The sequence below is a fragment of the Podarcis filfolensis genome, assembly GCF_964270895.1.
Source record: "Podarcis filfolensis genome assembly, chromosome: 3".
Classification (NCBI taxonomy): Eukaryota; Metazoa; Chordata; class Lepidosauria; order Squamata; family Lacertidae; genus Podarcis; species Podarcis filfolensis.
Window position 1 is genome coordinate 4,912,474 of NC_139606.1, and position 17,468 is coordinate 4,929,941.

General features: G+C 45.9%; 1 protein-coding gene across 1 annotated transcript; it reads left to right on the forward strand.

The window, feature by feature from the left end:
• The first annotated feature begins 1,202 nt into the window (after positions 1 to 1,202).
• EFHC1 (EF-hand domain containing 1) lies at positions 1,203 to 16,268 on the forward strand. The gene is made up of 11 exons (XM_083606538.1): positions 1,203 to 1,354; positions 3,038 to 3,259; positions 5,234 to 5,521; positions 6,389 to 6,538; positions 7,581 to 7,773; positions 8,552 to 8,772; positions 10,096 to 10,236; positions 12,339 to 12,552; positions 13,206 to 13,353; positions 14,719 to 14,932; positions 16,104 to 16,268. The coding sequence occupies exons 1-11, from the start codon at positions 1,292 to 1,294 to the stop codon at positions 16,173 to 16,175; spliced, it is 1,926 nt and encodes a 641-aa protein (XP_083462664.1). The 5' UTR covers positions 1,203 to 1,291; the 3' UTR covers positions 16,176 to 16,268.
• The last annotated feature ends 1,200 nt before the right edge of the window (positions 16,269 to 17,468 follow it).

Here is a 17,468-nt window from a genome sequence, read left to right on the forward strand (position 1 = left end):
TGCTGCCACTTTTTCTCTACATTTCCAAGGAGACTTAGGCAGGACAGATGTGTTAATTCAAAGGTTTGTTGACCGGTAAAGTAAAACTGATTATCTTCTATAGAACAATCAGACAGAAACCTGCAACATTTACTTTGCAGACGCCATTACGTCTAGATGATCAACAGCAATTGAAAATGTAAGCCTATTTACAATAATACATGCTCACCAAGAATTGGGGGATGAGAATGTCATCTGCAGCCTCATACATTGTTGTTCGTGGGCTTGGGAAGGATATGAATTTAATAAATAAAGAAATTTCAACTGTTCAGGTGTGGTGTTTAGGCAGAACAAGGGCTGAGTTATGTGAACTTATTTTTTCCAGTACATAATTAGAGGAGCACATGCTAGGTGCTTCTGGTGTGTTTTGTGTACTTATGCCTTTCAAGGGACGGTTTTTAATGATAATTTTAAAAAATACATTATAAATAAGGGAGGGGGGTTGTATTTTCTTTTTTCAACCAAGGGGTGTTAGTTTTGATACTGCGCAAATGACTTCTCCTTGTTTATCTCCTGAAGTCTGTATTGTTCGGAACATTTGCACATTTATACTGTATTAACAAATGTTGAAGGGAATCAAGAATAAAAGTTGAGAAATTTAAAATAAATATTCCAGTCAGCTGTGTATTTTGTCACTGAATCTGAAAGAAAAGAGAAGACTCTTAGAGGAACTTAGGGGAGAAATTGTTCCATGGGGTGGTTGGTTGGTGGGGAAGCAGCAAAGAACTCTGGCAGAATGGTGAGAATTGTCCTGGAAGCAATTTCACTTTCCATGGAAAGCGTCTTGTCTCTTTTCCTTGCAAATTAGGGAGGGGTGGGGGCGTCTCACTAACAATGCCATGCCACTTTCAAACTTCATCTACAAAAAGTTCAGAGTCATTTTTTAAAGAAATGCACTTAATCCCGTATTGTGCTATCCGGTCCTAAGCATTTTTTTAATACAGGAGCACCTGCCACGATGCTAAAATTACACTGTAAACATTGGTGCCAACTCCTAGGGGTCGAGGTCTCTTCCGTGCCCCCCCCGGCCCAACATATTGGAGGGGGGCAACTACGATTCGAGGAAATGCAAGAAGCACACGCCTTTTTTTGCTGGGAGGGAGCGGGAAGCAGGCGAAGGAGGAGTTGGCTGCGCAAAGCGCGCGCAAGGAGGGGCTCTCCATGTCGGCGCGTCGACGGTCGCCGAGGAAACGCGCGCGTTGCCCGGCTGCGAACGGGGAAGGGAGCCGCCAGGCCGCCGAGGCTCGGCGCCATGAGCTCGCAGCCGGTGCAAGGGCTGCCCCTCCTGCCGGGCTCGTCGTTCCGGGACCCCACGGTGAGCACAGGCGCCCCGCAGGCCCCGGAGCCGCGCTCCTTCCCCGGGACGCGGGGCGGAGAAAGCGCCACTGGCTGCGCCCCGCTCGCCCCGCGGAAGGAGGGTCTTTGCGGGGAGCGGGTGGTGGTGGGGGCTGAATGCCGGGCCCCGGGGCCGAATTGAGGTTGGATGGGGCCCTAAGCTGCTGGAGGTAATGGGGTTCTTTATATGTCCTTTGTCAATAACCAATTGTCGCTGGTTTTTTTGTGATGCTAGATGGTAATTTATGGGTCTAAAGGTAAAGGGACCCCTGACCATTAGGTCCAGTTGTGGCCGACTCTGGGGTTGCGGCGCTCATCTCGCTTTATTGGCCGAGGGAGCCGGTGTACAGCTTCCGGGTCATGTGGCCAGCATGACTAAGCCGCTTCTGGCGAACCAGAGCAGCGCACGGAAACGCCGTTTACCTTCCCGTTGGAGTGGTACCTATTTATCTACTTGTACTTTGATGTGCTTTTGAACTGCTAGGTGGGCAGGAGCAGGGACTGAGCAACGGGAGCTCACCCCGTCGCGGGGATTCGAACCGCCGACTTTCTGATTGGCAAGCCCTAGGCTCAGTGGTGTACACCACAGCGCCACCCGCGTCCCCCTTAGCAAGTCTAAAGGTAAAGGGACCCCTGACCATTGGGTCCAGTCGTGACCGACTCTGGGGTTGCGGCACTCATCTCGCTTTATTGGCCAAGGGAGCCGGCATACAGCTTCCGGGTCATGTGGCCAGCATGACTAAGCCGCTTCTGGCAAACCAGAGCAGCACACGGAAACGCCGTTTACCTTCCCGCCGGAGCGGTACCTATTTATCTACTTGCACTGGTGTGCTTTCGAAATGCTAGGTGGGCAGGATCAGGGACCGAGCAACGGAAGCTCACCCCATCGCAGGGATTTGAACCAAGTTCTCTACCATCTCTGGAACAGGGCATCTAACCCTCTGCATATTCCACCGTCTCCCCTCTCCTCTATGCAAAGCCAGATATCCAGGCCTCTTCAGAAACATCCACCCTCCCCATGGATCCCTGACCAGAAAACCCAAAAGGGTGTTTGTATTGTATTTCCCTCTCTCCCACTGGTCATGAATGTATCTATGTGCGAGGGTTGTTTGTTTGCAATCTGCTCTGGGTTGCCTTAGGCAAGATAAAGTGACTAACAAATTTAATAAATAAAAATAATATAAGTAGTAGAGGAAGCCACACATTGGGACAGGGGGCGACATTCAGATTGTGGAAGAAGAAGGTTGAAGCGATTTAAAGTTTGAGAGGGAGAGGAGTGTGTTTGTGTTTGGGAGAGTGGCGTACCTTAGGGACAACTCTATATCCATGGAATGGATCCCGATCAACCTTTACTAGAGCATTCAGAGGCATCTCTTATAAATAAGCCACTTCTAAAGGCATCCAGCAGGTCTGCCTGGCATTTTTGAGGCGCAAAATCCTTCCCCCCCGTCTCCCGGCTGCCTGGCTGCCAACATTTCACAGCTGGGAACTGGGGCACTCATGCAACTTCCACAATTTCATGCCAAGGATCACAGCGTGTGCTCTGACCCTATCCCACTACGCAGGGTGTTCCCACCCCCAGCCACTGTACATTATGCACCTTTGCTCAGCAATGACAGTGATCTGTCCCGCATCCGACTCTTGGTTTTCTTTCTTCCCTTAGAAAACTGCCTTTCATCGCTCTCAGACTTTGGGTTACAAGAATGGCTTTGCGTTTAAGCGGCTTCCAACCACAGGGATCGGTGGCCAACGGCTGCATGTCAACCAGTTGTCCCCAGCTGAACTGGATGAACTGGCCAACAAGAGACCCACTTTGACCTACGGCCAAGCCAAGCAAGCCCCACCTTCAGACTTCATCCCAGCCCATGTGGCTTTTGACAAAAAGGTATTGTTCAAAAACATCTCATTTCAGAAATGCCCAGTCCTGGAAAAGTGTCTATTGGGAAGCTCAGGGAATGACTGATTTTAGAAAACATTATTTTCAAATATGTCTTTGGCAAAAGACAACCAAAGCCTGGCTTGAAAAAGAAATTCTTTGCTTAGAAACCATGCTGTTTCAGTGTCCTAAGAGTTCTCCTAGAAGCTAGAAGTCTGAATAGTTGGAAGAGATTAATGATGTAAGAGAACTGATGAGCATATTCATGTTTCTGTTTTCAGAACTGTGCTGTGTGGACTAATCTAGGTGTGCAGGTGTCAGAGTTTTGTGTCAGAACTGAGTCACAGCTGAATCCCAGTGCAGCGGAGGAGGACAATTTAAAGTTTACTAAGGGCAAGTTCTTTCTGCCCATGTTTCCTTCCCCAATTGCCTCTTTCCAGCTGTTTTTTTCTCTCTCAAGAGGACTCCATGCATTTAAAGCATGTGATGCCCCCCAAAAGTACCCCAGAAATTGTATTTTTTTATGGGTGCTGGGAATTTCAGCTCTGCGAGGGGTAAACCGCAGTTCCCAGGCTTATTTGGAGAAATCAAGTGCTTTAAATCTATGGTGTGTAGTTAGCTTAAGTCTGGAATTAACCTCCACAGAGCAAAAAAACAGCTGGGGAGAAAATGTGGTTTTCTTCACACCATGCAGATGATTATGCTTTTATAGAAAATCAGTACCTGTTTTCTGAGGTACTAATTTTTGATCAATATCCAGGTAGAATGCAAATTGGGATAATCCATAGTAATAATATGAAAGTACAGGCATGCCTTTTCAGCAGCAATTAAGGACTGATTAGCTGTTTATTGTTGGTATCTAGCAGTTAATTTATTAAAACGTTTCTACACTTATAGACAACCTTTCTCATTAAACCTTAAGGCAGCTCATATCAATATAAACAATATAATTAATTCCGTACACCCTATAATTGCACCCCAAACAAGCTCATCCTCCATGATCACCTGTGCTGAGGAAAGAAAGTTCTTGTTTTATTTTCTCCAAATTCCTCTTGGTTGAAAGACATTTAACCTCAGGGTCACATCTTAGGCCCACCTGACCTGTTTTCATAGGACTAAAGGGAATGGAGAGCATTGGGCAGCTAGTTGCTGCCATTGGTTTCATGTTTGATGGAGCTTTCCTCCTATTTCCAGAGACACCAAATCCTTTTATACCTCCTGCGTTTAGCATGTCCCCATGTGCTCCCGCTCTCACAGGACCTGCTCCCTGCAAGAGAAGGGCGTGCTGAATTTTTCAGCTTTTAAATTCCTAAAACCAGGGTTGCTAAAATGGTTGTACCATGGCTTGGGAATTCAAAAGGTATTTTGGTTACATTAATATGTTAATTTTGTAAAATAATTTAGTTTAAATAAAATGTGTGCAAAACTGCATAGAAATAAGTGCCAAATACTTGTAGTTATATCATGTATAAGAGCTTGGATGTTCCACCTCCTTTTGTGTGAGACAAGGGTTAAGATCTACCTCTGATAGAGAGCTTTGCATTCCCCCTTTTCCTTTTCTTTTTTGGTTGTTTTCTTTTTACCTAGATTAGTTTGTTTTTTATTGTATTGTATGTTGAAAAGTTTCAGTATTTTTTTTCTTTAAAAAGATTGCCAAGTATTTGCAGTTATATTATATATTAATATTAATATCATTACTTATTTAGCATTACCTGATATTCTGAGAAGGTAAAATTTAAATTCTTTGGTTTTCCCAAAGCAGTTTATGTGCTTCTCCATCATACATAGACTTACCAAGCTAAATGTTGTCCAAGCACAAAAATAATAGCAGACTCAAAAACATACTTTTAAGAACCTTCACTAAAGAAATTTGCAAAAATTAAGTTTCACCTCCTAAAATGACACATTCTTCTGCAAGGGTGTCTCCTGCGATTTTACCATGAAAGAAATACCTTGTGTCTCATGGGGCTCTTTTCCCCGCAGGTGCTGAAGTTTGACGGTTACTTTCAGGAAGATGTCCCCATATCTACGGAAGAGCATTTCCGCATCCGCCAAGTGGGCATTTATTATTACCTGGAAGACGATAGCATGTCTGTCATGGAGCCCATTGTGGAAAACTCTGGGATTCCCCAGGGCAAGTTCATCAAACGCCAACGTCTGCCCAAGAACGATCGCGGGGACCATTATCATTGGAAAGACCTGAACAGAGGAATCAACATCACTATCTATGGCAAGACCTTCCGGATCGTTGATTGTGATGCCTTCACACAGGTACTGGCACCCGGGCTGCTCGTTTCCAGAACTGACTGGGGGGAAAGTAGGAATTGAATCAATTGTAGTATTCCAATAGACGTGTTACAAAACAGATAGACAGGGAAACGTACATCTTTTGTCTCCCCTTTCAATTCATAGATTCTTTTTCACGGTCCATTTACAATTAGGGAGACACTTTTGTCATAGACATCTTGCAGTTGGGGGGAAATGAGTGGGGGCGAAAGGTGGGGGGTTGTATTGTTCTTTCGTTCAGTTGCCTAGTGTTAGTGGTAGGGCAGGCATGGCCAAACTTGGCCCTCCAGCTGTTTTGGGACTACAATTCCCATCATCCCTGACCACTGGTCCTGTTAGCTAGGGATGATGGGAGTTGTAGTCCCTAAACAGCTGGAGGGCCAAGTTTGGCCATGCCTGCCCTACCACAATATTGTGATAGATCAGGGGGTTCCTGAGCTGGGTTGGTTGTGTTCTGCTGATTTCAATGTGGTTTGTTTGTATGTGTTTGGGGAGGCAGGTTGTTGGATCAGTTAAGCCACATTGATTTGTATGCTGTTGCGCTGTTTAATGAACAGGAACCACACCGGGGCGAAGGCATCCTCCTTTGTTTGTCCCTGTGCTAGTTTAAGTTTGTTGGTCAACTTTCCCATACATTTTGATACCAGTGGTCTGTCTGTGTTCACTCCTGATAGGTCTTTCCAGTGTCTAGTCATGATGTTTCTGGCTGCTGATATTAAGTGACTCATGAGTTCCTTGTCTTGGATTAAACTGCCCCTTGGATGGAGATTTTGTAAATCGAAGCCCCTTTGCTGTTCTGCAGTTCCTTGCTGTCTTTAGCCTGGTATTAATGACATGGCTGTCTTTTCCTAGACTTTTCTGGAGAGCCAGGGAATAGAACTGAACCCTCCGGAGAGAATGATTTTTGACCCTTACACAGAGCTGCGTAAGATGCCTCTGCGCACATATGTCACGCCCTCAGATTTCGACCAACTCAAGCAGTTTTTGGCCTTTGACAAGAAGGTGAGTCTCTGAATTGTTCTATTTTAGATTCTTTCTAACACACCTTTCTATACAATGACAATGATGATGATTAATACTACTACTAGTAGTAGTAGTAGTAGTAGTGTGGTGAGAGCCAGTGTGGTGTAGTGGTTAAGAGCGGTAGATTCGTAATCTGGTGAACCGGGTTTGATTCCCCGCTCCTCCACCTGCAGCTGCTGGGTGACCTTGGGCCAGTCACACTTCTCTGAAGTCTCTCAGCCCCACTCACCTCACAGAGTGTTTGTTGTGGGGGAGGAAGGGAAAGGAGAATGTTAGCCACTTTGAGACTCCTTAAAGGGAGTGAAAGGCGGGATATCAAATCCAAACTCTTCTTCTTCTTCTTCTACTACTACTAGTAATAATAATACACCGTAAATTCAAAGCAGCAAACTAGCCCCCTATGATAAAATCAAGAAAATAGCAATCAACAAAACATGCAAGTAAACAAAACAATTAAAACAGGAGATTAAACACTAAAAAGGCAGTCTGAATAATAATTATAATTATAATAATGTGCCTGTATGAAACAGAGACTCTGCTCCTTCCTTCCTTCCTTCCTTCCTTCCTTCCTTCCTTCCTTCCTTCCTTCCTCCTTTCCTTCCTCTCTCCCTTCCTTTATTTAGAACTTGGGCTTATGACTGGCATTCTCATATGATTTACACAGCTACCTTTTACTAAGTCAGACCATCTAAATCCAATTCAGCATGTTTTAAACAGATTCTTATATGCATGTAGTTTTAATTCTATTAATGTTTAATTGTGTTTTAATTGTTGTTTTCCCTGTGCTTTTAGCAGTACTTGGTTTTTATCTGTAAGCTGCCTTTGAGCCCCCTCAGGGGGAAAGGTGGGGTACAAATAAATTCTTCTTCATCATCATCTTCATCATTGTCATCATCTAAGACTGCCTCCTCTGACTGCACCTTTTTCTTAGGGCCTTTTTCAATGGAGGCTGAGATTCAGTGGGGCTGGGCAAAGTCTGTTCTTCCTCACCCTGAGTTCTGGCCCCTCCCGTGCCTTACAGGTCCTTCGCTTCTATGCCATGTGGGATGATACCGAGAGCATGTTTGGTGAGAACCGGCGTTTCATCATCCACTACTACTTGGCAGACGACACAGTGGAAGTCCGGGAGGTGCATGAGCGGAATGACGGCAGAGATCCATTCCCTGTGCTGATAAGACGCCAGCACCTGCCCAAAAAGCTTGCAGAGAAGAAAGGTAAAGGGCAGCTGTGCTTTACCTTTTAGGGTTGATGTGTAAAAGGAATACCTAACTGGGAAAATTGGCGTGCAGACGGTATGTGTGCAAGCAAGAGTATTTGGGTGCAGTGTGAATCCTGTTAACATTTTGCATACCAGGAATGCATTCAGTGCTATTTTTCCAGAAAAGGAGGTGCCAGAACTCGCTGTGAACTTCTCCTTTGTTCTCTTAGAATGGCAATGGCGCCCACCTGAGAGGTGCCAAAACTGAGCTCTGGTTAGCTCTGGCTGGAAAACAGCCCTGAAGGCATTAATATGGGAAAGTGGGAGCTTGATCTATGGCAGGCAGTAGCCAGGATGAGAAGTATGTTGAGGCTGGGAGAGGGCCCTTTTTCAGACAGATGTGGTAGAATTAGACAGGTCTTCTAGCATGTGATGGGCAAAGTTATCCACCATACCAGTTAAATGCCCTGTTCTGATCACACTGCTGTCTAAAGTCCTAAATGTACTCTTGTCTTTCCGAAGGATGCTGCATTTTCTTTAGTTTGCTAAATATTGCCTGATGATACATTCTGAGATCCTTTGGAAATTACTTCCAGAGTTTAAGCATGATCGGTTTTGATCTGTTTAAAATTGCTTGTCCCATTTAAATTGCTGAGGCACGGAGGCTGCAGTGTTATCACCATTTGCGACTGTTTGTCCCCGGAGATAGTTTGTACTTCTTTCGACAGCCGAATACTCTCCTTCCTTAGGAGTAATCGGAGACAGGACACATCTAACTCTCTTTCTTCTGCTAGGACCCTTCCCAACTTGTGTGCTGGAGATCTCTGATCAGGAGGTCCTGGAATGGTTCACGGCTAAAGATTTTGCTGTAGGCAAATCCACTACCCTCCTTGGGCGCTCTTTTTTCATCTATGATTGTGATGAGTTCACGCGGCAGTTTTATCAGGATAAGTTTGGCATCACTGACTTCCATCCAGTCGATGTAAGAAAGCCACCTCCGGAGGAAATCAAGCAGGTAATGGCAGGGAGCAGGAAGGGGGAAGATGGAAGAGCGATCGGTGTTTGACTCAAGGCTAAGGCTCCAGTCCCTACCCTGCTTGCTTGCAAGGAAACTCAACTGAGTAAGGGGGCACCTTTGAAGGTGACCCGGAAACGGCAATTAATCCAGAATGTGGCAGCTAGACTGGGAGTGGCCGCCGGGATCACATAACACCAGTCCAGAGAGATCTGCATTGGCTCCTAGTACGTTTCCGAGCACAATTCAAAGTGTTGGTGCTGACCTTTAAAGCCCTAAACGGCCTTGGTCCTGTATACCTGAAGGAGCGTCTCCACCCCCATCGTTCAGCCCAGACACTGAGGTCCAGCACCAAGGGCCTTCTGGTGGTTCCCTCATTGCGAGAAGTGAGGCTACAGGGAACCAGACAGAGGGCCTTCTCGGTAGTGGCACCCGCCCTGTGGAACACCCTCCCTTCAGATGTCAAGGAAATAAGCAGTTATCCTATTTTTAAAAGACATCTGAAGGCAGCCCTGTTTAGGGAAGTTTTTTTAATATTTAATGCTGTATTGTTTTTAACATGCGATTGGGAGCCGCCCAGAGTGGCTGGGGAAACTCAGCCAGATGGGTGGGTTATAAATAATAAATTATTATTATTATTATTATTATTATTATTATTATTATTATTATTATTATTTGCAAACACCTCTCTGCTTATGGAGTCTTGGCAAGCCACAGCAACCATTGCTAGAGCATTCTGGTCCTTTTTTTAGTGGTTAGCTTAGCATTAGCTCTGCAGCCAAATGATTATGCATCTTTCCCCCATCAATGTTGAGCCATATGTAGGTTCAAGATGGAGCCTCACAGGGGCTCTGCTAAGGCTGCACGCCAGAGAGACATCCTCACTCCCCCCCCTCCCCAATTCAATTGGACAAACTGCATTTTCATGTTAAGCTGGAGGGCAGCCACCTCTAATAAGTATCTCATTCCAAAAATGGGATACTGACTGACAGCTGTTGAGAGATCATCCGCTGTCATTAGCTCCCCTCAATAAAACTCAGCTCTCTAAGACAGACAGGGAGCAATCAGTTCTACAAAGGATGGTCTGCCAACTGACATAACACCAGAGATCTGACATCAGCAGAAACTTGGGGATGAAGTTAGCTGGGACGCCTCAGAGGGTATTGACAGGGGACTGTCTCCTCCCTTCATCTCTGCTGTAATGGAAGATAATGGTGATACAACAGAAGGTGCAAAGTGAATGAAGTCCACTCTATGATCTTGTGAACAAAGTTGCAGAGCGTTGCATTATACTTCTTTATTTGTGACTTCTTTCCTCTGCAGGAAATCCCTCCGTACAACGGTTTTGGTTTCCTTGAAGACTCTCTCCAAAACTGCTTCAGTCTGATTCCTCAAGCGCCCAAGAAAAACGTTCTGAAGATGCTAGAGAATGACCGCAAAGTCTTGCGCTATGCAGTTAGGATGGTGAGATGTCCTGATGTGCTTTCTGGATGTTTTGGAGATTGGGTGTTCTCATCTCTAAGGGCAATCTTTCAAACCCCCAAATGGTTGGATTTTTGTGTTGCAAGAAAGATTACTCCAAAAGTAGGAGTGCCTGGGCAGGGGCAAAGCCTAAATGAGGCATCAGGGACGCTGCTTCACCTGGCCTGCTGCTGCTCGCTGGCTGGGGCAGAAGGGAACAGGCAGGTCACTGTGCCAGCCTGGAGCTGGCGCTGGCGCTGTGATCCGTCCAAGATTGGGCCTGATGCCAGCAAGTGATGGCAGTGCCTGGGCTCAGGACCCAGTAGATTAGAAGCCAGCTCAACCTCTGCCCAGGCTAGAATGCTCTGCCACACACAGGGATCCCTTCAGCAGGTGGAACAGGGAGGTCCGTGCCAGCAGAGCGATATTGCCTGAAAATCAGGGCTGAATGGAGGGACATCCACCCTGCTGCCCAGTCTTGATGCAGACAGCATTTGGATTGCAGCATCCATTGATCAATCTACTCATTAAGGCTTGCAGTCCTAATGTTAACCCTTTTCATGATGCTTTCAACATCTCAGGGTATCGGTTTAGTGATGTTATTTCTTCACCAATGTACATGGCATTTAAAGCCTTGGCTTTACATGGCAAAAAAGCAAAAATCCCTGTGCCGAGGACTTTTAATCTGCAGCATAACAGTGAGGAGGCATTGAAGGAAGGAAAAGAGGCTGTGATAGAAGGTGGCACACATTCCTGTTGTATTGCCTTAGTAATGTCTCCCATTTTCCTCATTGCATCCTCAACCTTCTTAGCAAAGTCCAGCATCAGAGCTACAGACCGTTAACAAACAAGAGAGTTGACAGCGGTTGAATTTATAAATGATCACCCTGTTTTAGGCTTCCTCCACGTGAATAGGAGTTCACTTTTTGAAAAATAAGAATTATATGTCACGGGGAGGGGGGCATCAGGATCTTAGAGGTGCTTAGGTGGGGCATGACACGGGTGGTGCTGTGGGTTAAACCACAGAGCTTAGGACTTGCCGATCAGAAGGTCGGCGGTTCGAATCCCCGTGATGGGGTGAGCTCCCGTTGCTTGGTCCCTGCTCCTGCCAACCTATAATAATAATAATAATAAATTTTATTTATATCCCGCCCTCCCCAGCCGAAGCCGGGCTCAGGGCGGCTAACAACAATCAAATAATCAAACAATCAAATAAACCAACATTCTAAAAATATTTCATTATAAAAATTCATTAAAATCAAGTTGATGGCAACCATTAAGCAAAATTCTGTGCAGGTTGCCAGAGGAGGGAGTCAGGCTGCGCCCTGACCAAAGGCCTGGTGGAACAACTCTGTCTTGCAGGCCCTGCGGAAAGATGTCAGGTCCCGCAGGGCCCTAGTCTCTTGTGACAGAGCGTTCCACCAGATTGGAGCCGCAGCCGAGAAGGCCCTGGCTCTAGTTGAGGCCAGCCTAACCTCTCTGAGGCCTGGGACCTTCAGGATGTTTTTATTTGCAGACCGTAGGTTTCTTTGTGGGGCATACCAGGAGAGGCGGTCCCGTAGGTACGAACCAGAGCAGCCTTTCAACCTAGCAGTTTGAAAGCATGTCAAAGTGCAAGTAGATAAATAGGGACCGCTCTGGCGGGAAGGTAAACGGCATTTCCGTGCGCTGCTCTGGTTCGCCAGAAGCGGCTTAGTCATGATGGCCACATGACCCGGAAGCTGTACGTCGGCTCCCTCGGCCAATAAAGCAAGATGAGTGCCACAACCCCAAAGTTGGTCACGACTGGACCTGATGGTCAGGGGTCCCTTTACCTAGGTGGGGCATGGCCAAAAAAAGGTTGGGAACCAGTGCTTCAGAGCCTTCTTAAGACCCTTTCTGAGTTCTTAGCTTATTGGAATCAGATTTCTAGCCAGCTCAGTTGTTTCCTGTCTGACAGAAGCAAACGGGGGGCTGGTGCTGTGCTATATACCAGGATGGAGAGACAGACGGGATGGGATGGGGGTGGCAGCACAGTTGGGGGGAGGTCAGGTGCGAGGTGCCATCCCAACCACACTGCCTGTTGCTGCTCCCAGTGCAGTGATCTCTGTATGTAATCTCTGCAGGAATCGCCCAATCCTGAAGACAGTAAGCGTCATTTTGTGCTCTCCTATTGCCTGGCCACTGACATGATGAGCATCTATGAACGACCTATGCGCAATTCAGGGAGAATTGGAGGCAAATTCCTAGCCAAGACCAGGGTGTGCAAGCCAGGGTCCACTACAGACTATCCTGTTTACTATGAGCCCGCTGACTTCACCATTGGAGCCATGGTGGAAGGTGAGTAGAAAACAGCAGGTAAGTAAATTGGATGCTCTTATGTAGAAAACAGCAATGTTGCTGGTTTTTTCTCTGTTAGCTATCCAGAATGTAGTCTGCCTTTGCTATTGTGCTGGTCAATATCTTGGCATGCAGTTGAATAATAAAGCTTGAAGTCATAATAGACCATTTAGAAACGTTTTGTTCAATTTTTCTTGCATTCGTGAGGCACAATGTTTAAACCCAACTAGCTCAGAACTGACAATCTGGCTAAAGCACTGCTGAACCCTTTGCTGAGGAATCAGAGTTCTTTAAGGTCTCTGACCTCCAGATCCCTTTTGCATTACTCTCTACATTGTAGGGAGAACAAAGCAATAAGGAATTGAGACGGAAGCAGAAAATGCTGCCAGTTCCTCCTTTGTTTTAACTCAGCAGAGGACTCACCAGAGAGCTGTAGAACTGGGCACCATTCTCTGCTCTCTGGTGATTGTAGGCATGGAAGGTTCTGTTCTGAGTTTTGCTCTGGCCACTTTGCAGAGCGAAGGAGACTGCCAAGCTGCAGGATCAGATGAAAACTTTGGCACCTTGGACGCTTATTCTTCAAAGAAAGTGCTCGATCGTCTGTGCAGCTCGTGCTTAATGGTGAACACTGGTCTCCTTTTCTTTCATTCCAGTGTTCAGCCACAGGTTCATCATCATAGATGCTGATTCATTTGTCCTGAAGTATATGGAAGGCAATTTGGAGAGTTTCCCACCAGCAGTTGTGCAGTCCATGAGGGATCACTTCGCACCTCGCCAGGCAGCAGCAGAGGCAGTAAAGAGGTGGGCTTTTAAAGAAACCCATGCAAACGTTTCTCCAGACATCATTAGATTCTTCTTGGGAAGCTTCATTCCATGTTTCTTTGTGTGACGCTATCCATGCCCATCCTAGGGCCATTATATTCATTGTGCAGAATAAGGTCCCCGTCTTACATTATCACCACGGGGAGGGAATCATTGTAGCACAGTCCCTCGGACACTATGGAAGTACCATGAAAATCCTCAGGGAGCCTATACTACTCTTACTTTACTAGCTGTTGGGGAGTAAGGGTGGGAGAGAGCTTTTTCATTCATGGCCCGTCTTGCAGGCATCCAACTGGCTGCTGTGGGAATTGGGGTGCTAGTCTAGGTGGGCATTTTGCCTGATTCACTAGGGCATTTAAAATGAATCACAGAACAGTCCAACCCCTGAGGGAGTCCATTCCACTTCATACGCTTATGTTAGTTTCCCATCAATTCTAATCATGTCCATTCAAACATTTCCAGGGTGTGCGTGTCTTATTTTGAAGACTCTTAAAGGGTGCATGCTAAACCTTTCTACCCTAATGGTGAAGGGTTTTCCTTTTTTACATGCAGGGTGCTATTTGCATAGCTGTCAACTTTTTCCTTTTCTTGCGAGGAATCCTATTCGGAATAAGGGAATTTCCCTTAAAAAAAGGGAAATGTTGGCAGCTATGTGCTATTTGTTGCTGGGGAGCAATTCTCCACCTGCTGTCTCAAATTGTGAGTTGTAGAGGAAAGAAACAATATCTAGGAGGAAAATGAGAATATTTGGTCCTAGTTGTTTCAGTGAACCAATATAGGAAACGGTTGGCTACTCTTGGTGTACCCTTGTTAGTCAAATGTGCAACTTCCCACTTTAGGAATTGTGCAGTTTAACCAGAACAGACACAGGGAGAACAGAAAGCTTTGTCTAGCTGCAAAATAGAACCTGAAATTCCTACCTTACTCAGAATTCTGATAAATTTTGCCACAGCAGTGTTTACGATTCACAAGTCTTAATCATTTTCTCTTGTAGGTGGATTCACTAAAAATTTAGTAGATTAATCAGTGGGGCTGTGAGTTAGGAGCAAGCAACAACAAACCCTTTAAGAGGGGACTTTCTGGCAGATTTTATTTATTAAATAGCAATTTGAATGTCTTTGTTGAGGTTTCGCCAGTATGCAAATTTATCTAATTTTAAATCAGCTTCGCTAACAGACTGGTGAATAAGGAACAACCAGTCTGTTCATCTTTAAGGTGACGGGCCTAATGATCTGTACGTAAGCCTTTTGAGATCATGGTAGCCAAGCCAGACAGGTTCGTGCACAATGGAGGAGGTGTACTTGCCGACTCGTGAAAGACGTTCCTCCCCCCCCCCCCTTGTAGGTTAGCTTCAGATGAGCCTGACAAGCAGGAGCTGGATGCCCTGACTGAGCAGATACAGGAGCACATGAGGAGACATAACTACTTGCCAGACAGCAACATGCAGGCAGCCTTCCTCCAGCAAGACAAAGATGGCTCAGGGCTCCTCAGCAGAGAAGAGTTCTGTGCCCTCTGTGACCACTTCAAAGTGCCTGTCGATGACCCCCTTTTCCAGAAGGTGAGGAGTAGGAATAGTCACAGCATCTGAATTTTGCCAAGAAAGCCACGGCAGCGATTTGCACTAACCTGACCGCTTGTCTGGTGCACACGTATCCTCATGAATTCAGTGGCACTCACTTCCGAGTCTGTTTTTGTCATATCGTATGCCAACATTAGGACAAGGGCAGGCAATGTGGTCAGCAGCAGGGGCCGCGATGGAATCATAAAACAAGAGCAAATAGCAGCACTGCTTTCTTGAATAGAATTTGTAATGTACTTCTGGTACAGTGCTAGTTTCCTCTTCACTGTTGGTGAACAGTGAAGAGTCTGGGAACAAGTCAAAATCAACAGTGACAGTAAAGTATTCATGACCTTTGGGTTACAGTGGTACCTCGGGTTACAGACGGTTCAGGTTACAAACTCCGCTAACCCAGAAATAGTACCTCGGGTTAAGAACTTCGCTTCAGGATGAGAACAGAAATCGCGCGGCAGCAACGGAAGGCCCCATTAGCTAAAGTGGTGCTTCAGGTTAAGAACGGTTTCAGGTTAAGAATGGACCTCCAGAACAAATGAAGTTCTTAACCCGGGGTAACACTGTACTTTTATTTTTAAAATAAATAAATAGTAGATAATGAGTGAACAAAGCTTACTCTTTGCTGCCATGTTGGAAGTGTCCTTAGCCTTAGATCTGTTGACAATTCAAGTTGCAGTAATTAGAATTGGCATAAATTTAGGAGAGGGTGTCCCTCACTCGGTGAGGTGTATTGCATGATTTCTCAGATGCCATTTGCCTAATTTCTCCTAGGAAATTAAAAGTAGCGATCCTTGGGATTTTTTGGATATGGGTTCCTTCCACACCAGCCCTTTTCTCTTGAATTGCCCTCTGTGGCTCACTCACTTTTTTACAGTATCCACATTGTTGTGAACTCTTTGGATTTAAGTGGTTTTTGGAGGTGCTGTTTTTTCAGACCTCACTTGTGGTGATTTGGGGGGGGGGTGGAATACAAAGCAATTGCACTACTAGCCTGAGCCCTCTTTTCAGGGTTCCTGTTGGCGACAAACTGTTTCTCACCACTGTGGAACCACATTTGTTCTTGAATATCAGATACATTACAAACTGGCCCCACTAGTGAAATAGTAATATTACCAGATTTTTCAGCTACTTGACTTTCCTTCCTTTTCTCTTCCAGCTGATCGCCCTTTGTTCCCATGGTGAAAACCAGATCAGATACCCCAACTTTCTCAGAGTTTTCGAGGGATGAACACCAAAAGGTATAAGCAGTAGTAGCAGCAGCAGCAGCAAGAGGCACTTTTGCATATAGATCAACATGGATTAAACTGAGCTAATTCTTATGTACTTGTTCTGGTCTCTTTTTCCTTCCATCCTGCAAACTTGGCAGAAACGAACATCACTGCACGCTCATTCCAGTTGAATACCTTAAACCTTCCGAGAAAGAGCTCCCAAAATTATAATCACACTAGATAGATAGATAGATAGATAGATAGATAGATAGATAGATAATTGGGGGGTAGAGAGAGGCCTTTGGACCTAGATGCGGAAAGGCATAAACCCTTCCACTTTACTATGCCACTTACCACAACTAATTAGATTTTCTACTCCAGAAGTGACTCCATGTCTGCTGTTTAGCAACATCCCCCTGTAATGACCCACATTTGCTGTTTGATTGGCAAGGGGGTGGAAAGGGGAGACTATTCAAACGTGAAGTAATTTGTAACTGCGGTCTGGTCAGGGCTGCCTGGGACGTTTTGCCGCTAGAGGAAAAACAGGTTATCTACCACCTTGCAGTCTCTTCCTCCACTGGTCGCCTACTGGGGTGTGCAACGCCCCCCCCCCCCGCTGTCTGGGGTCACATGGGTGGTTCTGGCCCTGCTATGAACCACAATACATCTGAGCAGTGCTTTTTTTCTAGGGGGACGCAGACCCCTAAACATTTTGTGAATCTAGGTTTGGCCTCATTGAGGGGCAGCATTTCAATATGATTAGGAAAATGAGAGCACCCCTAAACATTTTTTTTAAAGAAAAAAAGCACTGCATCTGAGTGCTCCTAGGACCTTTGTGGGTACCAGTTTAATATCCTCCCCTTTCTCCAAGGAGCACAAGATGGCATAAATGGCTCTTTTCCTTATCCCCATTTTATCGTCAGCCTAGCCCTATGAGGTGGTTTATCTACAAGACCCAGTCAGGTTTCAAAGCTCCATAGATCAACGTCCTTTGTAGACCGGGGTAGTGTGTCTAAATGTGGGCCATCTGAAGAGTTGCCTTACACACAGTGTGACTGTTCGTCTCAAGTAGCAGACTCTTACTTTGGCAGCAGCTCTGTCTCAGAGGTAAAGGTAAAGGGATCCCTGACCATTAGGTCCAGTCGTGGCCGACTCTGGGGTTGCGGCGCTCATCTCGCTTTATTGGCCGAGGGAGCCGGCGTACAGCTTCCGGGTCATGTGGCCAGCATGACTAAGCCGCTTCTGGCGAACCAGAGCAGCGCATGGAAATGCCATTTACCTTCCTGCCAGAGCGGTACCTATTTATCTACTAG